Genomic DNA, 27062 nt, shown 5'->3' on the forward strand with positions numbered 1-27062 from the left:
TGTGATTTTAACCTTTGATACTTTCAGTCACTTTATTGCAGAACATTCATTCATTTAGTAGTTTTCACTTCCTGTTTACAGTTTCTAATCGTGACATTTTATGCTGCACAAAGTGCAATGAGCTCTTCCGTGTGATGAAGTTGCCGCAGTGATTTCTGGGTAAAACCGACCAGGGACACATGAAAGTTCATGGAAGCACGTCTGCGTGCTGAGTTCTCATACTTGGTATTAGCGGCTCGAATCAGGAACCAGACACTCGATATCTGAGTGAGGGTGTGAGAATGTGGTTACCGACTTCTACGAAAGCAAAGAAGTTTGAAAATTCAAAGTGCTGAACTCAGCGACTCCTCTTCACTCACTTATTATTTTTATTATTTTACCTTTTCACAGAGCATTTTAACTCTTTAATGTCACTTTAAATGCTTTTACTTTCTTCTTTTGGAATGATCAAATTCTTCTTCCTATATTAAGCGGGGCGATCGTGGCTCAAGAGTTGGGAGTTCACCTTGTAATCGGAAGGTTGCCGGTTCAAGCCCCGGCTTGGACAGTCTCAGTCGTTGTGTCCTTGGGCGAGACACTTCACCTGTTGCCTACTGGTGGTGGTCAGAGGGCCCGGTGGCGCCAGTGTCCAGCAGCCTCGCCTCCGTCAGTGCGCCCCAGGGCAGCTGTGGCTACAATGTAGCTGCCATCACCAGTGTGTGTGAATGACTGGTTGTGTAAAGCGTTATACAAATACAGGCCAGTTACCATTTAAATTAGTAACTATAGCAGCGACTTTATGTTTCTCTCTCTTCACTGTGAAAAGTAAAGAAAATGCATAAAAGTTTAGAGCATAAACATCTCAGATGTTTCAAACTTTCTCATGTTAGCATCCATAAACACTCTCAAGCTAGCACAAAAAAACTGTCTACGTACTGTCAAGCACGTAAACAACGTTATCTACAAACTAACATCATTATTTAAGACATTTGTAATTATTTCCAAAAAATGTGAAATACACACAAAATCTACAACAGAAACATATAAAACACTTTTATGACAAAACCGACATTATAATCTTCGGTAAGCAGGACTCTATTAGTCTCATAAGAAACAATTTGGGCCCATTATCAGCTAATGTACATCCCCATGTAAAAAATCTTGGTTTCATTTTTGATTCCACTCTCAAGCTGGACAAGCAAATAAATTCAGTTGTTCATGGCACTTTTTTCCAACTCAGGAGCATTTCTAAACTCAAAAACATCCTGTCATCTAAAGACCTGGAAACTGTTATCCATGTTTTCATATCGTCACGTCTTGACTATTGTAACTCTCTCTACTCAGGCATTTGTCACTTATCAGTTCCACGCTCCCAGCTCAAATCTAGAGGTGACAGGGCTTTTTCCATTGCCGCCCCGAGTCTCTGGAATAGTCTTCCCCCCTTCATAAAATCCTCTTCATCCTTGGAAGTCTTCAAATCGAATCTCAAGACCTACCTATTTTCCAAGGCTTTCGGATCTCTTTGATATCTCTTTTTATTCTGTCTATTTGGTCTCTCATCTTATTGGATGATGTTGCATGTGTATATATGTTATGTTCACATATGTGTGCTTGTGTGTGAATGTGTACAGTTTTGTATATGTATGTGCATATTTGCATGTACATTATATGCTATATACTCTTACATGTCTTAAATTAAAATGTTTTTTTTTTTACTCTAATTCATTTATTATATTATCCCTCTGTTCAGCACTTTGGCCGACACTTGATGTCTTTTAAATGTGCTATATAAATAAAGATGACTTGACTTGACTTGATGACTTAACCACCTAAAACTAATTCATGATCAATCTGTGTAAAACTGTGTTTATTCTTCTGGTTTCACTTCCTCGTCTAACGTCTGCGTCCTTTCTCTGAATTTTAAGGATACTCGGGAGTAAACAAACCAAAGTTCCTCTTTCTCTAAATAACATCAGATCTCTGAAAGCCGCTGAAGCGACGCTGCTCGTCTTTGTTTTCATCACTCGTGTCGACAGCTTTCAGTTAAAACTCTGCAGAACGACAAATCAAATCTTTTACTTTGACAAAAATGTGCAAAAACAGCGAAATAATAAAATCCATCTTTCATAATTAAAAATAAATGTTAGAAGATGCAGCTGCTGACGGCGCAGACGCAAAGGTCCCAAAAGTATACAGCAAACACTGGTTTATTCCAGCTTTGGGTCTTTATGAAGGTGATGTTTGTGATTATTATTATAACATAATATTATTATAAAATGGGTGTATGTCTTCATGACTCACAGCTGCATTAAATAAAGCAGTCGTGGTAACACCAACAAGCTCAGACACTCAAACAAGGACTCAGTGGGCTTTAAAGAGTACAAAAATAAAGCTTTTATTGTGAAAGGTGGAGCAATAATGAACAGACATTTGAAACTTTCAGTACTTGGTTTCTCTCATAAAAAACATCCAAGAAAGAAAAACTTTAAAGGTTTTAAACTAGAAACATTTCTGTGTAATCATCATTAATAATCAAAGTTCTGCAACAGTTCAAAACACATGAGAGCAACAAACAGCTTCATCAGATTAATAATGTAGAAAAGAAGCATTTTGATCATTTCTGGGATCCAGACTCAGGTGGTTGTGGGCTTCAGAGTGGTGGACGAGAAGTTTTTCTTCATTTCTTTAGTGGTTTCAGGTTTCAGAGTGTTGGACGAGAAGTTTTTCTTCATTTCTTTAGTGGTTTCAGGTTTCAGAGTGTTGGACGAGAAGTTTTTCTTCATTTCTTTAGTGGTTTCAGGTTTCAGAGTGTTGGACGAGAAGTTTTTCTTCATTTCTTTAGTGGTTTCAGGTTCCAGAGTGGTGGGCGCTGATCTTTTCTTGAATTCTTCCAGATGCATCTGTGCATGTTTCCATTCAGGATCAAGGCAGAAGCTCCTCTTCAGAGTAGTGACGCTGTAAGAAACACATGACACACATTGTCAACGCACACGTCACAACATCGCAAACAGGGCCACTGATGGAAAGAAGCTGAAAAATAAGTCACACAGCAGCCAGTTTAATTTTTCTTAGTACTTAGTTTTACCAGTTGATGATGAACACACAGAAGACGATCAAATTTACTGAGTTTCAGACTGGTGGAGCCCAAACATGGAGCCAAAAGAGAGTGAACGCTGATTTTTCATAATAAGAGCCTCCCAGTTCTAACTGCATTTGTGTAAGCCTATTTCATGATTTCACAATAATAGTCTACAACTGTCTCAATCAGAAGACTGAGATTTTTATTTTACCTCTAAAGTCAAAAAGTTCTAAAATCCTCTTTAAGTGTAACTCCTCCAAATTCGATGCCTCCTAATTGAACTAAAACATCGAAAATATTTAACACAGGTTAGCAGCAGTCTACATTTCAGCCTGGTTTCTGGTCCATGTTGAAAAGAGTTCATTTGGCTAAAACCTGAACTTGGAAATATTTCAGCTGCACTGCATCTGGACAGAGACCTGCAACACCTGTAACCTGCCTTTCATGTACTCACATGATTGCTTCAGGACTGCAGCCGCTGGTCATCGTCACGTTCGTCACCTTTATCACTGGTATGTGGATTTTATTAGTGACGGCCTTGCAGCATCCATTTATCACCATGTTGTTGTCGTTGTTTATCACCATGTTTACACCGACTGGTACTGTGAACACACACACACAGAGTTAATACGAGTGCAGCTCAGACTCACGGCACTCAGAGGTCAGAGGTCAGCGGTACTCACTGGCAGAGCTGTGCTTCAGGAAGCAGATGAGCGTCAGGACTGTGAGAGCCAGCAGAGTCTTCATGGTTCCCGACGCAGACAGATGTTCTTCTGTTTGAATGTGCAGGGCTGATGTGCTCTGACCTGCTCTCTGCTCCCTTTATATCCACCTCCAACGTCCACATTCATGGCTCAGTGTGTTCTAAGAAGTCACGGTTCCCCTTTGGTTCCACTTCTCCTTTCTGACAGGATTCAGAGAAACCCTTTACAGAGGATTTCTTTTTTTAAATGATGCTCAAACCCCCAAAGAAACTGCAACGAAATCTCATTTTACTTTTAACTGGTGCAAAAATCTGTCTTTGCATACATTTGATCTATTTCTCATTTTTCTTATTTCTCTGATTTGTTGTCAATAAATCAGAGAAATAAACTCTGAAATGCCGGCAGAGCTTTATGTGAAAATTGCAAACTGATCGGTCTGTATTGGCAGAACTCATCCGATTCCTACACATCCACTAACCCACAGTGACAGAAGACTCTAACATGACACAAAGAGAACTGAGGAAACAACAACAATGACATGACCCTGTTTGAGTAAGTACTCTGGTGACAGTAGGAAGGAAAAACTCGCTTTTAACAGGAAGAAATACCAGGCTCAGAGAGGGGCGGGGCCATCTGCCACAAGCTGCTGGGATTTCTCATTTTAAATAAATAAAAATAAAGTCCTTCCACCGTTTCATTAGAAACACTAAAAACAGTCACTTCGTTTCCTCTGGGACCCTCTGACCGCAGAGCCTCGACACTGCTGGTAGATGCAGAGGAATGAGTAGAAATGATCATAGTAGCTATGTTTAATATGCTTGATATGAATTTAATTTTATAAAGCACATATAGTACAAGTTGTAGTGCAGTAGTAATGGTAGTAATACTGTTGTAATGAACAGTAATACTGGTAGTATTAGCAGAACAAAGTCACAGTACTCCAGACCGTCAGCACAGATTACAGATCTCTGTTATTTTCTTTCATTTTCAGCGTGTTGAGTCTGAAACATAAAGCACGCGCACCTGTCCAGGTACTCACAGGCCGGACTGCAGCGCTGTGGGGTGGCATTGTGAGTTGTGTGGCGGTTTTCACTTCCTCGTCCACTTCCACCAGAAAAAGGTTTCTGTGAATCTGTTTTCACACTTTGAGAAAACCCGCACATTTATTGTGACTGTGTGCAATTTAGTGTTTCTACTTCCTCGTTGTGGTGAGCTCATTTAGGAGGCAAAAGGAGAGAAGTGAAAGAAAAACAAGCGTATTTCCTCTTGTTGACTTTCATCATCAGCTTAAATGTGTTCATTTAACTTCAGAGGGAATTTTATTTGTCTTATTCATTATTTTATATTTGTTTGGATTTTCAAAATAATGTGCTTCGTGTTTTATTTGATCTCATTTTATTTTGGTATTTTTATTGTGTCATACATTGATTCATTTACTTAAATAAACCTCTGCTTGCTGTGACACATCGACTCGTTTAAAACTAGAAAACGTATTTTTCCTCACTGGTGTTTGACACTGTGTCTGATTCTCTTTGTGTTTCTGATGCCTTTTGGGTCATGGCTCCATATATTTAATAATGCACATGTTAATATTGCACCTGTGTGTTTAAATGTGCTTTTTAATAAATCCGAGTTTGAGTTTGGGACAGTACATTATGTGAAATGTTTGGAATATCCCTGCTGAAAGGTGCACCGGCAGACTTCAAATATGATCTACAGTCTCTCCATAGTGAGGGAAACAAACACATGGCCTGCAGGCCAGCATTTTGGTGCAACAAGCAGATTCCTTTCTTTTAGTCTGAGCCTATCAGTGCTGCAATCAACTCACTAAACAGAAGAGGACAAAGGGACCGGTCCCGCTAAATGTCACACACGCAGGTGATTCCGCCCCATCTCACATTGTGCGTCAGAAAGTTTTTTCTGAAAAAACTGGACTGTTGCTTGCTTTGATTGGATCGCAGCCAGGCTCGCTGAAGCCAACACCCTAAAAGCTGTGTCCCGGTTGCTAAGGTGTTGAGTCACCCAGAATTCACTGGTTGCATTAGTGACGATATCCAAGCCATAACAAAAGGAAATTCCTTCCTTCCAGTGGTGACTAAAGGGATGTGAGTCTGCCAGGAAAGCAGAAAGTAAATAATTTAGCGCAGAATAGAGTGAGTCAGTGCGTCAGATCCATGAGGAAAACCAACCAGATCTGCATCTTTAAGCAGTCAGTGTCATTTTCCTGCAGCTACATTCATTTAATTTTCACTCTTATCTTTGTAAAGAGATAAGCAGCAGTTTTGCTAGGAAAACTGGCAAGTCCCGTTTTTCCTCAATGTGAAACAGAAACTTTTCATCTCTGTGTAATTCCTGCAGACAAGACTGTGTGACCCCCCCCCCCCCCCCCCCCCCCCGGTAAGTTATTGTGCAACAGTTGCAGTAAAGAGTAAGAATGATCAAATCTGTCACTTGTAATTTTAAGCAACACATACATAAAGTTTGCATTTCTTGCATAAAAAGTGAACAGGTACAAATCAAACTTCTTCTACTTTCTTTAAAAAACAAAACAAACTGTAGACAAAAACGGCTGATGTAGACGCTTATCTTAATGATTTAATACTGAGCTGTGTGCACCGATCTCTGCTGCACTCCAGAGTCAGACAAAGTAAGACTTTCAATTGTTGACTAGCATAAAAGGTGTCATCAAAGCCAGTTTCATTTCACAGTTTTCATTTTGTGCAGCATGAAAACAACAAACTCGCCATGATTTTGTTTCATTTTAATAATTTAATAATTTCCACAGAGCTGAGATACCAAAGATCCAAATGAACCAGACTGCTGCTATCAGCCTATTTCAGCTTGACTGACTCAGAGAAATGTGAAGCTGTGAAACTGAAAGATCGTCTAAACAGAAAAAACAAACCGAACACTTTCCCAGCAGTGAATCAGTCCCCCAGACTCTCGTGTTCAAATGTCCAAATTTACAGCAGAAATAAACATGTCATGTGGGGACGTAACACAGCTATAAAAACTGTTTCAGTCTCTAAAGATAATTTCCCCTTCCATAACAGCAGGCACACTGCACCACTTTTTCTCCAACAGGCTTCATCGGGACCAGACTTAGGGAAGGGCAGCTGTCTGCTTACACCCTACGACAGAGAGAAGACAAAACTTAAGGACATGCAGTACTGCAGCCTTCAAAATAGAGACAGTGTCTGTCTCCTAAAGAGGGGACGAAGTTGAAGGCTCTGCCTCCCATTCTACTTTTAAATACTCTAGGAAGAACAAGTACGCCTGCAGTGTGAGAGCAACGTGCTCTAATAGGGCGATATGGTACTGTGAGGTCTATCACTGGCAGTTTGGATTAGCTGGAGTCTTTTGAAAGAACTTTAAGGATAACAAACTTCACTTTAAAATGGGACACGCCCCCTGGGGTGGTTGAGAATGACCAAGCAAAGATCCTGTGGGACAGATACAGACGGACAAAATGGTGATGGCTAACCGACCGGACATAGTGGTGGAAGACAAGCAGAGGAAGACGGCCGTAGTGATCGATGCAGTGATACTGAATGACAGCAACATCAGGAAGAAGGAACACAAGAAGCTTGAGAAGGACCAAGGGCTCAGAGAAGAGCTCGAGAAGATGTGGAGGGTGAAGGTAACAGTGGTCCCAGTGGTAGGGACTCCCAAACTGGGCGAGTGGCAGCAGATCCCAGGAACAACATTGGAGATCTCTGTCCAGAAGAGCGCAGTCCTAGGAACAGCAAAGATACTGCGCAGGACCCTCAAGCTCCCAGGCCTCTGGTAGAGGAAACAAGCTTGAAGGATAGACCACCCGCAGGGGTGAGAGGGGAGTTTTATTCATATTTCCATTTTACTTAGATTTACAAGTTTAAAAAAATCCTGTCAGTTATTTTTCTATTTTATTTAAATTTGTTCTTTTAGTGTAGTTTGAATTAACTAACTCCTGACGGCCTAATGCAAAAACTTCCTTCTTGTCTTCAAACCTGTATTCTCTCTAATGCCCAGCAGGGGGCGAGTCCACTGCTGCAAAGAGTCAGATTACACTAGTCTCCAAAAAACAAAACAAAACAAAATTTTCAGCTGCATGGGATATTTTGGGTAAATTGTATGTTTTTTAGGGTGCTCAATCTAAAAATGATCTCCATTTCCTTCCATCATGTTCAGTTTTTATGCAAAACACGAGGAGTTTACATTAAAAAAAGCACAACAGCGATGAAAAATATCAATAATTTATTACAATTAACTATGCACGCTTTTTCTGAGAAGCTTTGGCTATGAACAAAATAAACTTTTTGGGACACGATCATCTGAGCTCCTCACACCGGCAAACCCACCGTACCCTCCCCCCTCCTACTGACCCCCCTCAATTCCTCACATTTTCTAGTTGTATGTCTCGCTCTTAGAAACATTAAATTAATGTAAGGAATCCTCATTGGATATGGTTTTTTGATTCAATTATAGGATACCAGATTTAAAAAGGTTAATTACAGTAAAAACATGAGTTTTGCAAGAAAACCTGATGAGGTGGAACTTTTAGAATATTTTTCACAGTTTCTGTGAGTAAAAATCTATAAGAAACAGTCAAAACATCCTGTGCAGTGTTATGTTTGCAGACCTGTGTTATTTGGACGTCAATAAGAAACTGAGCCTGCTGCTTCCTTTATCTGTGACCTCAGATTAGGTTATTTTCCATTGGATTTATGTCAGTGCACAGTAACATTTCACTCATTCTGTAAATCACAGCTTACTGAAAATGAACAAAATGTCTGCATTACTCGATTATTCACACGTCATTCTTAATTTCTTGGACACTTTAATGTCACCTCCCAGCCCTCTTCACAAACTTCACCCTTTGATGCTGTAGTACAGGAAGATGGTGCCGCAGGTGTTGACTGGAATGCCCCTGAAACTCTGCCACCTTGGCTGGATATTTTGCAGAAAGTCCCACGTCACATTCCTGTACGTACATCAGCCCGACTGAAACAACAGAAGGTTGTTCATGTTTGCATCACTGCGTCATAGTGTGCATGCAGTATGCTGCATGCACATGAGGGAAAATCTGCAGAAATGCCTCAATATCATTACATATTTAAAGTATGTAAATATGCAAAGAATCCCAAACAGCTCTTCTTTGTTTTATCCACAGTTTGTGCTTTTCATGAATCATAGCGGTTAAGACTCTGTTTGTCTGAAACGCTGAATTATAGACAGACCTAAAATTGCTGACACTAAACAGCCTTTTACACACATCTGAAGCTTCCATCACCGTTACATTATTTCGGTAAATTTTGCCTGTTCCTCTTCCTTTTCCACCGACACCAGGTAAGCAGTACGCCTGGGAGGTTAGGTGCTTTATAAGAGTAAATTCCTGCCTCAGAGATTCACGAGTATCCACTGGGGCATACATAAATGTTTAAAGGTTATACTTATGTTCCATAATTGTGTGCATGATAAAAAAAAATGCATACTTTATTTTTGGTGCATTTTCTATGAGTTTCATGTACAAAGGATGATTTTCATGAGACAGATCAGGATTTACGAGGTCGCCACAGATAACATATGAAAAAGTCTAAAGGAGCTGTAGACTTGCTGCCAAATACACCGACTAAAATGACACTATAATAAAAACTCATCAGATTTCCGAGGCACTGACGTCCCGCCGACAGACAAAGGGCCTCGTGTTGGTCTCTGTGTGGAAACACCGACTGTATCAGACACGTGCAGGATTACTGAGTGTGAGATTACAACATTTCTGACATGTTAGCATCAAAAACAACAGAAAGGAATATTTAAAAAAATCTGAGGATTAGATCCAAAACCCAAAACAATGACAGTGAGAATCAATCATCCTGAATCATTGCAGGTGCCCGAACGATGATGTAAGTGTGGAAAACCCGTCGTGCCCGCGGTATTACATGCCCTGGTTTCCTTGTCACTCACAGAGAGGAAGTCAGTCAATGGGAGTGAAAGGGTTCAAAGAAGCAGGAAGAATCAGCCTGTTAATTCTAATCAGACACATATCATCTTTCCTCTGTGGGACAGTGATGTAACCAACAGGTTTGACACACAAGTTATTTATAGAATCAGTGGAGGAAGCTGCTGAAATTATTTGTTTTTTATAAAGCGTAATTGTTAATTGTTAGACTGGTTTTGTGTGAAGGCATCCAGGCTTTGACAGCAGGCTGAGGTGAACTATTAGCTACTGCCTGTGTTTTTTAAGATTTAAGACTTTTAGAATCGTAACACGAGGGCGCAAAGCACAAACAAACTTGTTTCAAGTTCGTTTTAAACTTAAAGTTAGGATGTCTGACAGGCTGATCCAGCAGGTGAGCTCTGCTTCTAAATACAGGCAGCAAGGCTTTATAGTGAGAGGGAGGAGACTGCGGCGGCATTGCGTCACCTCGCTGGTTTCTGTGCCAAAAAGCACCGTCAAAAACACGAAGAGCATAAACTCCACACAGAGTAAACAAGGAAACTCTAGCATAATACTTATTGTGATAACAGAGGCTGGATTTAATCAGTAACTTGTAAAAGCACTGTTACAGTTTCACTTTCAGTCATTCAGCTGAAGGTCTGTACCCTGTACGTTTACCTTAATAAAGAATCCCAGAAGGATCTTAAAGACATTTTAAGCTGAAAGTTTGCAAGTTTTGTTTGCCCTGATTTTTACCCCACATTACCCCGCATCCTTCAGAGGCCGCATTTGTAGACCGACTACGTCACAGCGACAGGACGAAGGCTGTCCAAATTCGCAGACTCCAACAAATGCGTCCTCCTTTTCCCCAGATCTGAAGGATGGGTCGGGTGTGTCCTTCGTAGCCCACCATATCCCATAATTCATAGCGCGGCCCAGCCAATTCCAGCTTCCAACAATGGCGGCAGCTACTTAATTTTAATATTACTCTTATTACTCTTTCTGGGTCACAAAATAAAATAAACTTTTAAGATATTTTCAGGCGAGAATGTAGCTGTGTAAACTTCAAATATCAGCTCGGTTTATCAAGACATCGCATATTTGAGACGTCTGTTACCCACCAGCTCGGAGCTGACCACGAGGTCAAGGCTCACTAGAGCCGACGATAACAGCGAACTCCCGGCACATTGTTTTCAGACCCTCGCGGTCTTTTGCTACTCAGGTTAAACATGATATATAAGTCACTCAGATAACTTAAACATGTTATTGTTTGGCTTTTTTCTGTGTTTTATTTGTTCCTGAGTAAATCTGTTTGGCTGAGATTAAAGTTCTAGTTTTCACACAGCTGAATAAACGTCAAACAGAAAGCTGAATAAACAGAAGTGTGAGATGGTCGAGAGTTTACTCCAATGTCCTGTTATATTGAGGAAGCAAGGAGCAGACGGCTGAGTTTATTCAACTCTACAGAGACAGCGGTGACGCAAATCTGAAGGCCAGACCGTCCCATTTCACAGCCTCACACTTCTGGCTTTCTCGATCTTCGAAGGACCCGGCCCACGTAGACCGCGAAGGCCGGGTCCTCAGGAGGATGCGGCCCCTGAATTTGGACACAGCATGTATGTAAAGGATGGAATTAGGCACAATCTTTAGTCAACAACTGATTTTGGACTCTGCAGTCGGACACATGAACATTAGCAGTGTGACTGCTGCCACCTTAGACTTTTGAAGCCAGACGTGACCACACTTGGATGACAGGCTGGCGTGCTAAGTTACCAGCTAACTCCAGTTAGCTCACTCCACAAGCTGCATTAATTTAAAAGGCCAGTAAACCAGGATAGCCAACAAACTGTCAGTCATATGCGTCCATCAGGTTGTCTACAGTCTACCATGTACTTACAGTCTGTGCTGTAATATAAATGCAGTCCACACACATTCAGGGGTGAGGGGCAGTGAGCGCGTCCAGCACAGTCAAACCCTGCAGTCTTAGTTTGCTGTGTTTGATCTGAGGCGACACTCAAAATTCATGCATTGCACAGTGACTTGGTGTGTGTAATGTTCTGCATGTGAGTAAACAAAGTCTTAATCAGAGATTTTCAGAGAGTCCTGGACAAACACCAGGACACTCGAGCTGCACACGTTTAGGCTGCCCTGTGGTATCCATGGTTACCGAGTTACAGCGGGAGTTCAGAGCTGCTGAATGGAAGAGTCACATCATCTCAGTTCACTCTAATGGACTACGTTGTACTGCAGTGGTGGACCGTGGAGCCTCACAGTAGTTCTGAAAGTTATCCCCATATGCTAGCTGCGCCACAGAGGCACAAGCTATGTCCCAATTCATAGGGCGCATCCTCCTGAGGACCCGCCCTTCGCGGTCTACGTGGGCCGGGTCCTTCGAAGCTATCTAAGTTATCTAAGTGACTTATATGTCATGTTTAACCTGAGTAGCCAAAGACCGCGGGGCGGGGGGTTTGAAAACGATATGCGGGGAGTTCGCTGTTCTCGCCCCGGTCAGCTATCGAGCTGGTGGGTAACAGACGTCTCTGAAAACGTTGGAGCACTTTTGCAAATATGCGATATCTTGATAAACCGAGCAGATATTTGAAGTATATACAGCTACATTCTCGTGTGACACAGAAAGAGTAATAAGAGTAAAATTATAGTTTAAGTGAAATTCTAACTAAGTAGCTGCCGCCATTGTTGGAAACAGGAATCGGCTGGGCAGCGCTATGAATTCTGGGATAGGTTGGGCCATGAAGGATACACCCGACCCATCCTTCAAATCCGGGGAAAAAAAGGACGCATTTGTTGGCTGCATTTGGAGCAGCCTTCAAATCGGGACGGCGTTTGTCGCCTGGCTGTGATGTAATCGGTCTACAAATGCGGCCTCCGAGGAATGCAGCCTATGAATTGGGACATACCTACAGTTTGCGTTTGAGATGCATTTTTAAAAGGTAAGAAGTTAAAAACAGCTCTGTATGTTAGCAGCACATGTTTCACTTGGCTAAGCACTTGCAGGAAGTATTTGAAGGCTATATGACCTACGTGATGAGGCCCGCGGTCAGGGCCCTGCAGGTTATCAGCCCGGCTTCTCTCAGCCTGAACGCAGCACACATTCTCGTGAGTTATTCTGAGCTGTCATGTTTCCCGTATGATGGATCTTAGGGTTTTCCTCACTGGGCTAAGGGGAGGGGCAGCAGGAGGAACCGGTAAGTAGCCCCACTTCCTGTGCGTGATCATACTTCCTACATTTGTCTTATCAAAGTTACTACAGCGGCTGAGTCCGTCATTTTTAGGTTAGTTCCTTTGTATTAAGAGTTTATGTCTTTCCTCACAAACTCCCCGAGTGAAAGTAATTCATGTGTCTGTATTTTCCTGCTTAGTTACTGCCTCTCACTTCCTGTTTTAGCTTGTCAGCTAAATACGTCTGCATTTTTAATCGTCCCTGCATGCTCCTAACCAACTTTGGATGGTGTTCACTCTGCTGGTGACCTTTATGGAGGTTTCATCAGATGAAATAAAGGCTCGCCTTTGTTGCTTCACTCAGTTTTCCTCATCCTGCTCCACATGACTTCAAATTCATCAACCCTCCAAAATAAATATTTAAAATGTATTTAAAAACAAACACTAAATGTTTTGTGTTTATTTCCTCCTTTGACTTTTGCTGACCTCAGAACCTCACTCCAGCAGCAGGAAGTGAATGTAGTCTGACGCTTGAGTCAGCTCGAGTGTGTCATTGCATCACCAGGACACATCTGTGGAGTGACAGGGTAACTACAGGGTGCGGCACACACAAGTGCTGTGATTAAATTATGAGGGAGCTGCGAGGGCTCCATATTCCTGATGGTGGTCCAGCAGGAGGATGGGCCGGGGTGGGTGGATTAACAGGGATGAAACTCAGTGCCTGAGAACTGATGTCATATCATGTCATCATAGGAGGGATATTAGGCCCCTTATGTCAAACTGAGTGATTTATGGCCCCCAATAAAATATTCATGAGCTCAGGAAGTAAAGGAGGTAATAAAGTAATAAAGGAAGTAATAAAAATATGATATTCATAAAAATATGATATTCATAAAAATATGATTTTCATAAAAATTATGATATTCATCCAAAATATGCTAGTTCATAGCTCATTGCTTTTCTTCCCCCTAAAAAGAACTAATTGATTATTTAGAAAGATTTTTTTTATATCAAATAGTATTCTTTTATTTTAAGCTATTAAAAAAAGTTTTTACTTTTTTATGCTTAAAAAACGCCGTCTGCTGGTGGGTCAGCGCGTGAGCGCGCACCGCGTGCGCGCCCCCCGCGCCTGTGTGTCTAGGCGCGCCCGTGCGCGCGCCTCTCTCGGCATCGTGCCTATGTCTCCGGGGGACCGTGCTTTTGTGTGTGTGAAAACATGTTAAACCAGTATAAATGTGCTTAGTTAAACTTGTGCTTTGTAACGTTCAGTATGGCTAGACATACAGGGTGCATGCCTTGGGGGAAAACTTTATTTCAATTTATATGCATTTGTTTAATCCGAACAAGGAGATTTAAAATCAAACTCAGAATCGCAAAAAACTCTCGCAATCCCCGTTGCTCCAACCCCGAGCATAAACGCACCGCTGCTCCCAACATAAAAAACTTTCTGAAAAAACTCTTTTCTCCAAAAAACACCTGAAACAAAATCCTTAGTCCTTTTTCTCAAATTCAGCGCCCCGCGGCTCCCCCCCGATCATTAGGCAAAATAAGCAGGAAACCTCCTGAAAAAACCCTCCTTCTTTCTCCAAAACCCCTAGAATAACTTTTAGGGAACCCACCCCCGTATACCCAAAACCTTATATTCGATAACAGGGGAAATCCTGAAAAACCCTTAGTCTTTTTTTCTTCAAATCAGCCCTCTACTAGCTCCGTCTCAAATTCCGCGCAGACTCTAAGTCCTAGCTCTTACTCGCACCGAACCGCGCTCAGCGCACAATTTTTCCTACTTGTTCGTTCCCTGGCTCAGCAAGCGAATGCTCCATTGCCTAGTTTCAAAATTTGCGCCCCAGACCAACTCCGCCTCCCAGGTGTACCTAACTGCCCCGCTGCCAATCACATAACAAAGGGGCGGCTCCACTCGCACCCCGGTTTGGCCAATAGCGCTCAGCTTGGATTTACCTTCTCAACGATAGGCTCACTGGCTGGCTTTCACTCAGGATAAATAATCTAACATTTCATCTTAAATGTAACTGTTTTTTCTCTCAGAAAAACAAACAAACAACTTTTCTCTTTTTCCGCAAACAACATGGCCTCCAGACCTAACAACCTCACTGTGGTATCTCAGACCCCGTAACCAGCTACAGAGCCTCCGCCACGCCGGCAGAACTCAGACGATTGCATCTTTGCAGGGTCCAGCCTGCAACTTCTATCCCGCTGGAGGAAAGATTCCCTCTCAACACTGGTGGGTTTTGGGGGTATGCTTTCAGCCTCCCAGAGAGTGAAATCTATTTCTACCAGCTAAAAGCGGGTGAAAGTTTTGGTCCGCTCACACCGCGGATCGCCTTTACTTTATCTAATTGGGGTGTTTTGAGCCTCATCGCGACGCCCCGAAGTGCAGAAGAGCCTGCGGGAAACGAGCTCGCAACAACTGCGAACCAGGGGTCAACAACAACTGCCGTTGCTTTCCGTATTAGTCACATATCGCTCTGATAAACACAGATGGCTGAAAGAAATGTTTGATGGAACAAAGGAAACAAGTGTCTTGCTGCTAAACTTTTAAGGCACCATGGTTTAAATGAGAAAATGCCACTAGGAAACTAGCAGCCCTAAGTCTTTATGTAAAACATGAAAAACTCCATATCAGTGATATCTACAAAGGTGTACTCATTTCTTTGTTATGGTACTTTACTGTTCCAATGAAACAAAAAGAAAATCTCATTTTAAAGTACATTTTTCGGCCATCCTGGCCTATTTTTCAGGGGCAAGAATGTTGATGTTACACTGTGTTTTAAATCAGGTTTTGATCTTAAACTAACTATCACAGCACTGATTTTACTGATTACAGTTGTAATCTCAATTAGGATCCCAAACTGGCTTTTCTCCAGTCAGTGTTATGGTGAAATTTAACTTGTTCTTTTGTGTAACTGCACATGGCCCATCAAAGGACCCCTTAGTAAGCTGTACAGCAGAAGTTTTCAATTCACTTTTGTCAGAAAACAGTATGAGAAGTTACAGCACAGTTTCTCCAAATGTGTGCTTCTTTTTCAGTCAGCGTGCTTTTAGAGCATCTACATTAGCTCATGTAGTAAAAGTACAATCAGTAAGTGTACTTTAACATTTGAGATTCCGAGTGACTCTTACTTAGATCATGTGAACTATTGCATGAACCTTTTATTTGTATAATGCATCAAACCTGTTCAAATCAGTTTATTTTCAGCTTCTGTGATGCATTTACTTCTCACACCTTAATCTAGATGTTAGTGTTCTCAAAGTTAACATGTCTCATGTTACCATCATGTATTTCTAAAACCCCGCCTCAGTCTATGCCCTATAGACTCTCACATGGAAACACCATTGATCTAGATATTCACAAATTTCATCAGGACATCTCTAACATCTAAAGTTTTTGTTGTTTTTATGTTTTACATAAAAAAAACAACTTTAGATTTTCAAATGAAAGCAAAGTGACATGCAAGGATATTTTTCTTTAGTGATGTTGCTTCAGCAATCTCAAATACTAATTATTCTGGGAATTTTTATGGTCAAACTATGTGATTTTCCAAAAGTGTGTGTGTGTGTGTGTGTGTGTGTGGAGTAAAATGACCTTCTTCTTATGATGTTGTCACCATGAATCATTCAGGATTAACAACACAAATTGTTTCGACAGCAGAAACAGTCTGTCTTATAGTTCTCAGACGTTACCGCTAGTTTTTGCAAACACAGTCTTCTTCAGGTCTGTTTATGTAGCTTTTATGAAACTGATTTTCCATAGTACAAGTAGAATTTAATTTTTCTTTGCTCTCCAGTATAAATGCAATAATTTGCAGCCTTTTTATTGAAACTCTCACAATGCAACACTCAATGCCTAAAACAGAGTTGATCCATGTTTCTATGAACACTGCTTCATATATCAACAGCTCTGAAAATATCTTCTTTTTTTTCAAGTAATGTAGGACAGGATCTCTCACTCTCTGTGTCTCAAAAAAACCCAACCAAACTGGCAATCACCACTAAACAAATGGAAGTAGTTTATGGCTTTTTTATCAGCTGCATTCACCATGTAACACTGGGATGTTAGATTCCTTTACCAGTCAGTGTTGTTAGCCCCAACCCCCCAGGCCCCAGGTGTCTGAGCTCTAACCCTGGCTGCCAAATGTGCCTTCAAGGCCAAATGTGCCTCTTACCACCAGACTAAGTTTGTAGACCTATCTACTAATATTATTTTATTATAGCACAAGGTTCAGTTAGGTTACTATTTTGACTTTCTTACTTTGAGCACATTTTTGTCAACCGATACTTTGTCAAACCTTTACTCGAGTGTTTTTGACACTAGCAGCTGTACTTCTACTTAAGTAAAAATTGCCTGCACTTTTGCCACCTCAGTTGCCACTTTTCTGGAGTTTGTGCAGTTTTTATACTGACACTTTCAACGTTTTACGTGTTATCCTTGATCACAGTTCTAAACAAATTAACTTTCTTGACATCAAAGTAACCCAAAAAAGCAACTATATGTCCATTTCTCTTTACTCCAAACCTGGTTTAAGGCTATGATGTTGTTGTGATATGGCCATACAAATAATATTAAATTGAATTAATCTTAAGAAAAATATGGTTGCTTCATGGCTGCCTGTTCAGAGAATTTGCAGGAAAGCAACGGCAGTTGTTGTTGACCCCTGGTTCGCAGTTGTTGCGAGCTCGTTTCCCGCAGGCTCTTCTGCACTTCGGGGCGTCGCGATGAGGCTCAAAACACCCCAATTAGATAAAGTAAAGGCGATCCGCGGTGTGAGCGGACCAAAACTTTCACCCGCTTTTAGCTGGTAGAAATAGATTTCACTCTCTGGGAGGCTGAAAGCATACCCCCAAAACCCACCAGTGTTGAGAGGGAATCTTTCCTCCAGCGGGATAGAAGTTGCAGGCTGGACCCTGCAAAGATGCAATCGTCTGAGTTCTGCCGGCGTGGCGGAGGCTCTGTAGCTGGTTACGGGGGTCTGAGATACCACAGTGAGGTTGTTAGGTCTGGAGGCCATGTTGTTTGCGGAAAAAGAGAAAAGTTGTTTGTTTGTTTTTCTGAGAGAAAAAACAGTTACATTTAAGCTGAAATGTTAGATTATTTATCCTGAGTGAAAGCCAGCCAGTGAGCCTATCGTTGAGAAGGTAAATCCAAGCTGAGCGCTATTGGCCAAACCGGGGTGCGAGTGGAGCCGCCCCTTTGTTATGTGATTGGCAGCGGGGCAGTTAGGTACACCTGGGAGGCGGAGTTGGTCTGGGGCGCAAATTTTGAAACTAGGCAATGGAGCATTCGCTTGCTGAGCCAGGGAACGAACAAGTAGGAAAAATTGTGCGCTGAGCGCGGTTCGGTGCGAGTAAGAGCTAGGACTTAGAGTCTGCGCGGAATTTGAGACGGAGCTAGTAGAGGGCTGATTTGAAGAAAAAAAGACTAAGGGTTTTTCAGGATTTCCCCTGTTATCGAATATAAGGTTTTGGGTATACGGGGGTGGGTTCCCTAAAAGTTATTCTAGGGGTTTTGGAGAAAGAAGGAGGGTTTTTTCAGGAGGTTTCCTGCTTATTTTGCCTAATGATCGGGGGGGAGCCGCGGGGCGCTGAATTTGAGAAAAAGGACTAAGGATTTTGTTTCAGGTGTTTTTTGGAGAAAAGAGTTTTTTCAGAAAGTTTTTTTATGTTGGGAGCAGCGGTGCGTTTATGCTGGGGGTTGGAGCAACGGGGATTGCGAGAGTTTTTTGCGATTCTGAGTTTGATTTTAAATCTCCTTGTTCGGATTAAACAAATGCATATAAATTGAAATAAAGTTTTCCCCCAAGGCATGCACCCTGTATGTCTAGCCATACTGAACGTTACAAAGCACAAGTTTAACTAAGCACATTTATACTGGTTTAACATGTTTTCACACACACAAAAGCACGGTCCCCCGGAGACATAGGCACGATGCCGAGAGAGGCGCGCGCACGGGCGCGCCTAGACACACAGGCGCGGGGGGCGCGCACGCGGTGCGCGCTCACGCGCTGACCCACCAGCAGACGGCGTTTTTTAAGCATAAAAAAGTAAAAACTTTTTTTAATAGCTTAAAAATAAAAGAATACTATTTGATATAAAAAAAAATCTTTCTAAATAATCAATTAGTTCTTTTTAGGGGGAAGAAAAGCAATGAGCTATGAACTAGCATATTTTGGATGAATATCATAATTTTTATGAAAATCATATTTTTATGAATATCATATTTTTATTACTTCCTTTATTACTTTATTACTTCCTTTACTTTCTGAGCTCATGAATATTTTATTGAGGGCCATAAATCACTCAGTTTGACATAAGGGGCCTAATATCCCTCCTCATCATGCACAAAAAATAGAGCTGAGACCACAGAGAGCTCACAGGCTAAAAACAGTGAAATTCTGTTGAAGACAAAAAAGTAAGATCACAATCTGATTCATGCAAATACTGAAATCACATTGTGAGAACACACATCATGAATCACCCCACTGCTGTAAAGTAATTTTTCTGTAGCCTGCTGTTCCTGATGCTGATAGTCCACGTGACAAAGTTTCCACATTTTTCTACAGAAAAATGGGAGCACTGAGGGACTTTACAGCAGCGGTGTGACTTGATTGATATAGCTTTATTAGTCCCACAAAGGGAAATTTCATGTTAAGGCTTCAAGAGGATTTTTTCCATGTGAAGAGTCAGGAATGACCTCACGTTTTATTTTTAAATACCTCATGTGTTAGATCTTTTATTTCACATTTATATTTTATATGATAATACAGAGTGTTTCATGGCGCCGTGTTGACATTTTGAAAACTTTTGAGTTTTTCTTCTCTCAGAAAAAGAAGCCGACAGAAGCTTTTGTGACTGATGTGTAAACACTGAGATGTACTGTTGAGGATCAGAATGACAGCAGTTGCAGAAAACCTGACAATATTCACGTTTCAGGCAATGAAACCTTTTTCTGTAAAACATAAACATCTGTGTCTACCTTTAAAAAGGAACAAACCAACAATGAAACATGTGAAATGTTTAAAATGAGCTCACAGTGGAGTTTGCTAGGGGTACGATGCTGTCCGTTGTTCTGAGAAACCATCCTACTCTGACAAATCGTCCTACCTGTATTATAATTTGACGGTGACTTGTGACTAAACCTAACCTTACCCCTAACCATAACCTTAAGAAGTATTCCGGATGGGTGAGAGAAAAAGTTAATTTGGCTTCGGTGTTGTGCGCATGCGCCGCGTCTGCGCAGAAACATTGGGTAGGATGTCTTTTTGAGGTAGGATGGACTCCCAGAACACCGGTCACAAACACAGCGCACAGCCAGCAGAGGGGCGGGGCCGCACGCGAACTGTTTCTCATGAGGAAATGTTGATTTTGAGAAGATCCCCATGGCAACGAGGCAGCGATAGGAGCTCCGCTATTGTATTTAAAGCAGCTTCAATGGAGCGGCCGCCAGTCTCAGCCGTCCGAAGTCAAGATGGTCGCGAGCTTCCTGCAGTTGGTAAATCACATCACACTAGCGCCCCGGGCTCGCGGGCAGCTCTCTCTGACTCTCACGCGTGTTTCTGCCACTTTGCAGATCTCTCTGCTGATCCTCCACGGGCTCTGCGCCGCCGCCTCCAACTCCACGTGTCTCAGCGCCGAGAAGGTGGAGGCCCGCGTGCGAAAGTTTGACGTTAACCTGAAGAAGCTCGACCTTCAGCGCGACGCCCGCGAGAACCAGGAGCTGACCACCTGCGAACAGTCTGCCCAGCAAATGCACGAGCTCAACGGCCGCGCGCTGTCCCCGTGGCGTTACTAGTAAGTATGGAACCCACAGAGGGACAAAAACGCTCAGACAACAAATAAACCTGTTCTTTGCCTCATCCTCAGCATTTAAAGCGCGCTTCGGGGAGCAGGTTCGACACATTTTTACTTGATTATAAATGTAATTTATTTAAAATGATTAACATTTGTTTAAAATGTTATTTTAATGATTTTTTTACCATTCTACTTATTGAAGCCAGTTTAGATGATGGTGGGAATGAGAAATCATTTGTGTAGCTCATATTTGGAAAATTATTTGGTTACATTTGAAATGATGATGTGTTAATAATACTAGTAATAAGCTGGCAGGTGCCTGTATATCTGCCTCTCTGTGTACATATGTAAGGTTATATGTATATGTAGCTCACATCTTTTTTTTCTCTGTATTTAACAAAACCCAAAGGAATCACTCAGCTTTGTGGATAAATGAACGTTATCTCATCAGATGGCATGTGCTGCTCTGTGGTTAATGAATTACATAGTTAAAGTAACTATTTATGTTAAAAGCAGAAGTTTTACCGTTTTATTACTCACATTAAGACATTCATTCAAAGTACACTAAAATTATTTAGTTTAACTTTTCTCCACAATAAACCTGCATGTAGCACACCAATGAGTTAAATGTGTTATTTTAGATTAATATTAATTCCTGATTCATACACCACTATCATTAACTAAAGTACTGTAAACAAATACTTGCAGCCAAATGTACATGAAGTAGGCTCCTTCACAGCCCTGTTTTACTAGCATAAAAAAATGAATTTACTGCATATATATGGAGGATTTGGAAAATTTGTATGTTATCAAGAAACGCTAAAAAAATAAATAACAAAATGAAATGGCAGCTTAGTGAAGTAAGAGTTCAGTGAAATAGAATGTGACAAAACAGGTCTGTGTTTATGTAGCGCACAGGTGTGTTGCAGGTGTCAGCTGCAGACTAAAAAAACTAATTCTAATCAGTGTTTAAGGTTAACTACAGATGTCATTGCTGGTGCAGTGTTTTACCAGAAAATGTGACTGTAGCTGAGATGTAGATGCATTTGAGAGTATATACATCATGCTTTGGTTCAGCAGCAGGTATGGTGGATGTTTTTGATAGTAAGTAAGATTTCATCAGAGTGACGGCCTGTGGAGGAAGCTGCACTGTCTGTTGGTGTACAGTGCTCTGTAGCGCCTACTAGAGGGCAGGAGTGGGAACAGGTTGTGTCCAGGGTGTGATGGTCTGCAGTGGCGTTGCCTGCCTGTTTCCTGATTCTGGATTTGTACAAGTCCTGAATGGAGGGCACGTCAGCAGCAGTGATTTTCTGTGCAGTCCTGACTTTCCGGTGTAGTCTGTTCTCGCCCTGTGTGGTGGCTGATCCAAAGTTTGGATGTGCAGAGAGCAGGCTGGATTATTGCAGAGTAGAAATGGATGGACAGATCCTGAGCTGGTTCAGGAAGTTCAACCTGGAACCAGCGAGCCGATGAAAGCTACCAGCTTTAATATTAAACGAGCTTTAATTTGAGAAGCCGCGTATTGTCCTGACTGAATCTGCTGTGTGTCCACTGTCTCCTGCACGCGTTGAGGTCTTTTCTGTCTGTCTGTGTCTCCAGCATAGACCGAAACGACAGCAGGCAACCACGTGACATCATCTTTGCCGAGTGCCTTTGTAAGGGATGCATCATCGACGGGCGTGAAGTGAACGACTACAACTCTGTGGAGGTTTTGGCTCCGATGTTGGTCCTGATAAAGACCAAGTGTAAGGATGCAAACACATATCAAGTCCAGAAGATGCGTATCGAAGTCCCGGTGGGCTGCACTTGTGTAAGGCCCAAAATTACTAAGTGATCTGAGAAACTAAGCTTTACTCACACTGAAGGCCATTTTATAGCTGTGCAGCACCTTCACTTACACTATAAGAATATTTATCACAGCTTTCTGCCTGCATGTGAAAATGTTTTCTGTAAGTCGGACCTTCTGTCAGCCAGAGGGTAGATTTTCTGTCCTGAAGCTGCCGGTCCACACCACAATATCTCAGCAACTATCCAGGCCCGTTTTGGCCTGGATAGTTAAGAGAAACTAACCGTGATCGGTCATTCTGGAGTCTTAATCATAAACAGGACCAACACTAAACCGCAGACAGACTCAGAGGCTTCACGTCCTCAAAGAGTCTCAGACCTTTCCTGTCGTTTGCTAACAGAACACTATTACAGCTGCTGCGCTGCTTTGTGCAAATACATATCAAGCTTATTTAATATAGCACTTTATCTCCAACTACCTGTAACTTTCCTTCCTCATTCGGACATTACTTGCAAGTGAAAAACTGGTGGAGATTTCTTTTTGTTTAAAACTGAGTTGTGATGAAGACGGATCCATCATCCGTCTGAGCATCAGTCTGCTCTGTAGAGTTTAAGGAGTGACTTAAATCAGGCAGGACTGCAGTCAGTCAGGTTTTTTGATTATTTCATGGAATAACTCGTCTGAAAGCAGCATGTTTCCACCTTTCAGTAACCGTCCAACCAACAGACCAGAAACTCCAAAGAAAGTGAGATTTCTTTCTTCTTTCTTTTTTTAAATTAAAAAAGTCTCTTTTTCCTCACACGGTTAAAACTGTGAGACCTGCAGGTTACCTCTGAAGCACGGAGACTTCACCAAAGACACGAGGATGTGCTTTCACACTTTAGTATTTATTTTATTTTATTTTTTGAGTAGTTTGCACATGCAGATTAATGTGAAATACCACTAAAGCAGAGTGCCGCTGTAGCTTCACTTGATGCCAGAGCGGCTGGAAGCTCGGCGTGAACAGAAGATGAATAGTTCAACATTTGGGCAAATTTGAGGCCAGGAGACGTTTGCTTAGCTGAGCAGAAAAAGGTCCGTCTCTGTAAAGGCTCACAGCGTTTCTGCCAGGATCCAAACCAAGTCAACTTTAGAGGATTTTCACCCACTTGTTCCGAGCTCGAGCATCCTGACTTTTACTCTGCTGCAGGTCAGAGACCTCACCAGCTTTTTACTGCTCCATCTGACAACAACATTGGTCACATTAAAAACATATTTATTTGAAGTCCTGACAGTAATTATGGACTCTTAGTAAACTCAGTGCATTTACATGATGCTGTTACTGACCGTGAAACAGTCGATCAGCTGACTGTCTCTCTGCTTCTTTTGGGTAAATTAAACATACTAAAATGTTTCCTTGGACTCATCGTTACATTAAAACTCGAGGCTTCGTGCTCAGCTAAGCTAACAGCTTCATGGCTCCACATTTAGCAGAGCGATGTGAGAGCGGTCCGACCCCCTCAATCTGTGAATGAATCAAATGTTAAACTATGCAAAACAGGACAGTATTGGGCACATGCACAATATGAAGAAGCTGCACATTAATTAGCTTTAAAGAGACTAAAAAGTAATGAAGGTGTGAAGAGAGGAGAATGAATGTGAAGAAGTGTTTTTGTGAGTTTCACTATATTTCTTTGAGATATTGTTCATGTTTTTATTTATTCATATTTTTGTTGTGAGGTAATAATGCAGATTTGATCCCTTTGAAGAGATTTTTAAAGCTGTTTTTGTCAAACTGTCAGTTTCTGCTGGCTAAAGGTGTAAAGCAGGGGTGTCAGACTCATTTTGCATTGTGGCCACATACAGCCCCCTCTATGTTAAAAGGCCCGGACCAGTCAAAGTGCCCTTTCTGTCAGTGTAAAGAAGCTTAAGTACATATTTAATCCCTGACATGTGTTCATATAAGACCAAGAAGGGCAGTCTGCACAGTACAGCTCAGTTTTTCTACGTGATAAATAAATGCAGCTGCAGGAAAGAAAGAAATCGTCAGCGTGACTCTTTGGGCTTAAATGTAAGACAAATGTTCAGAGAGCTCATTCCTCACACTGTAATTATAAAACACCAAGTTTTTGTTAATTCACAGAAAACTTTTACTGTAGTCTCATTATTAAAGGGTGGCTGTAGCTCAGGAGGTAGAGCTGTCACCTACTGATCGGAAGGTTGGTGGTTTGATCCCTGGCTCCTCCAGTCTGCATGTCAAGTATCCTTGGGCAAGATACTAACCCCAAGTTGCTCTCTGATGCATCCATCGGAGTATGAATGTGTGTGAATGTAGTTAGATAGCACTAAGTATAGATAAAGTGCTTGTGAGAATGGGTGTGATTGGGTGAATGTGGCATGTTGTATAGAGCGCTTTGAGTACTCCGAGAGAGTAGAAAAGCGCTCTATAAGAATCAGTTCATTTACCATTTAAAAAAAGAACTTTTCTGCCATCAAACTGATTTTCTATTATTTTATTTCTGTGTTATAGTATGAATGTGGATGGTGGAGGTCTTCATCAGTAAGAAAAGCTGTAAACTTATGGAAATACAGTTAAAAGGGCAAAATTTATGCCTTCCTTCATTTGTTCCACCGGCCGAATTAGAGTCTTTGCTGGGCTACTTTTGGCCCCCCGAGCCTCGTGTTTGACACCCCTGATATAAAGACACCTGTGAACTTTAAAATTGTATTTTTATTTATTTAACCAGGAAAATTAAAACTCTTGAGATGAAACTTTCTTTTACGAGAGTGCCCTGGCAAAGAAGCACAAGGAGTGACTTTTTGCTTTAATTTGTGTTATAAATGTACCGTCAAAGCTTTGTTTTTATTTTTGTAATCTTTAAGTTATCACTTCAGGAGAGTTTAGAAAAAGCGAACCGGGTGTGCTCTGACATGAAGCCGTGTTTATTTCATTTACACTCGTGAAATCCTCCCTGACTCCTGTGCGGCTGATCGTCTCACCTTAAAACGGTTCAAAATCTGTTTAAAAGAACACTTTATAACTATTTTACTGCCAATAAATGAATTTCTTTCTATGATTTGTCCTTTTGTGTCTTTTCTGTAAGTCCTCACAAGTGTCTACATGCAGCAGTTTCTTTTATCTGTCACATGGGGGCGCTATGTTGCATAGGGTCAGCATGACCAGTTTTGGGTTCTTTGCGTTAAGACACCAGGGAATCTATCTTCTGAACCAGTTCAGAAATCCAAGATGGTATGATCTGTCATCTTCATGCTTCCCGTCCTTCCATCATGACAGGGATAAATGGGGAGCGCCACATCGGGAATCTTTCTCAAATAAAACGTGGATTCTACAGAATGAGATTCCCGTGCATGATCAGTTAAGCTCCAGGTTAACAATGGGGGATGGCATGTTAGAAGGCAGTGAGAGAAAAGGTAAGGAGTGTGGAAGAGCACAGACTGTAAATGTAACGACTGCAGTGGACGTGTAGGGAACAAAGGTGGTGCAGAGGTGTTGGGTGGCTATGGTATTAAGGAGAGAAATGCTGAAGTACAGCATCTTCTGTAAAACATGGAAATGGCTGTAGAAGGTGCAAGGCGGTGTCAGGGGAGTCTGTAGGATGGCTTTAAGGAGGAAGCAAGCGAAGGCAGAGGCAAGGATTAAGTGGTGGAAGTTAAAGAAGGACAAATGTTGCTCAGAGTTCAGAGAGGAGGCACAGGATGACCGGGAAAATATGTCTCCAATCCAAATCCAAAAATACTCCAGTACAAGGAGTATTTTTGGATTGGAGTATTTTTACTTCAGAGCTGCGCCTCATTCAGGGATTGTTGTGAACTTGTGTTACTGCCCGGCAGACTAAGATAAGCAGACATCGCCACCAACTGGACAAAATTATGTGGACAAGTGAGGACAAATTATCTCAGAGAGGCAGAATATGTCTAATTTGACTTATTATTACACCCACACGGGACACTTACATTTCCAGCTCATTAATCTGCTGCTTCAGCTCTTCTTTGTTTGGATTTTGAGCAATAACAACGCTGTAAGGACGAGTCAATGATTTTCCAAGTGGATTTTCTTCAAGCTTCACTGTAACAGTAAAATCATATTTCATTGGTCCCTCTGTGATCATTTCACTGAGCATGATGACTTTTATTTTTTGGTTTTTGCTTTGTTCTGTTTAATTTATTTTGATCATGTAAACAATACAAAGAAAGCTCATTTAGAAAAATAAATCAAATTCACTCCAGCTGTTCTGATTCGGCTCGCCCTCGAAAAGGAGTGGGAGGACGTGCACGCTGATCTGATTCCACCTGTTCTCCAAAAATTATCAGTTGACATTTATCCAGCTTCCTTACTGATATAAACCTCAATAACAACATTTTTCTAATAAGCCTCTACGTAAAATACAAATTATCATCATATCATCCTGTTCTTGCAGCCTGCACACATCAAAGCCAAATAAATACTCTGTGTTGGAACGTTTGCTGTACGATGTGAATAAGGACAAAGTGGTTGCTAACTAAACCGAGACTTTCGCTAATATTCACCATTTTTATGATCTCATTATGATCTTTATGCCTCTTTTTTTGAATAGCTTTATGTCTGCGCAGTGCTCCACAGTTTGACTC

General features: G+C 41.5%; 1 protein-coding gene across 2 annotated transcripts; it reads left to right on the forward strand.

The window, feature by feature from the left end:
* The first annotated feature begins 19647 nt into the window (after nucleotides 1-19647).
* LOC134624036 (interleukin-17C-like) lies at nucleotides 19648-25483 on the forward strand. 2 transcript variants are annotated; one of them, XM_063469034.1, is made up of 3 exons: nucleotides 19648-20369; nucleotides 20448-20668; nucleotides 22268-25483. In XM_063469034.1, exons 1-3 carry the CDS (start codon nucleotides 20346-20348, stop codon nucleotides 22500-22502), a joined length of 480 nt encoding a protein of 159 aa, XP_063325104.1. In that variant the 5' UTR covers nucleotides 19648-20345; the 3' UTR covers nucleotides 22503-25483. The 2 variants fall into 2 exon arrangements, with proteins under 2 accessions (XP_063325104.1, XP_063325098.1); XM_063469028.1 differs by having other exon boundaries at nucleotides 19648-20668.
* Nucleotides 25484-27062: the final 1579 nt, after the last annotated feature.

Source organism: Pelmatolapia mariae, linkage group LG1, assembly GCF_036321145.2.
Source record: "Pelmatolapia mariae isolate MD_Pm_ZW linkage group LG1, Pm_UMD_F_2, whole genome shotgun sequence".
Lineage (NCBI taxonomy): Eukaryota > Metazoa > Chordata > Actinopteri > Cichliformes > Cichlidae > Pelmatolapia > Pelmatolapia mariae.

Bases quoted from the DNA above. Each gene is read 5' to 3' on its own strand.
- LOC134624036 (XM_063469028.1), top strand. From the start codon at position 20,346: ATGGTCGCGAGCTTCCTGCAGTTGGTAAATCACATCACACTAGCGCCC. The intron at 20,669-22,267 runs GTAAGTATGGAA...CTGTGTCTCCAG, and splicing joins CTGTCCCCGTGGCGTTACTA to CATAGACCGAAACGACAGCA.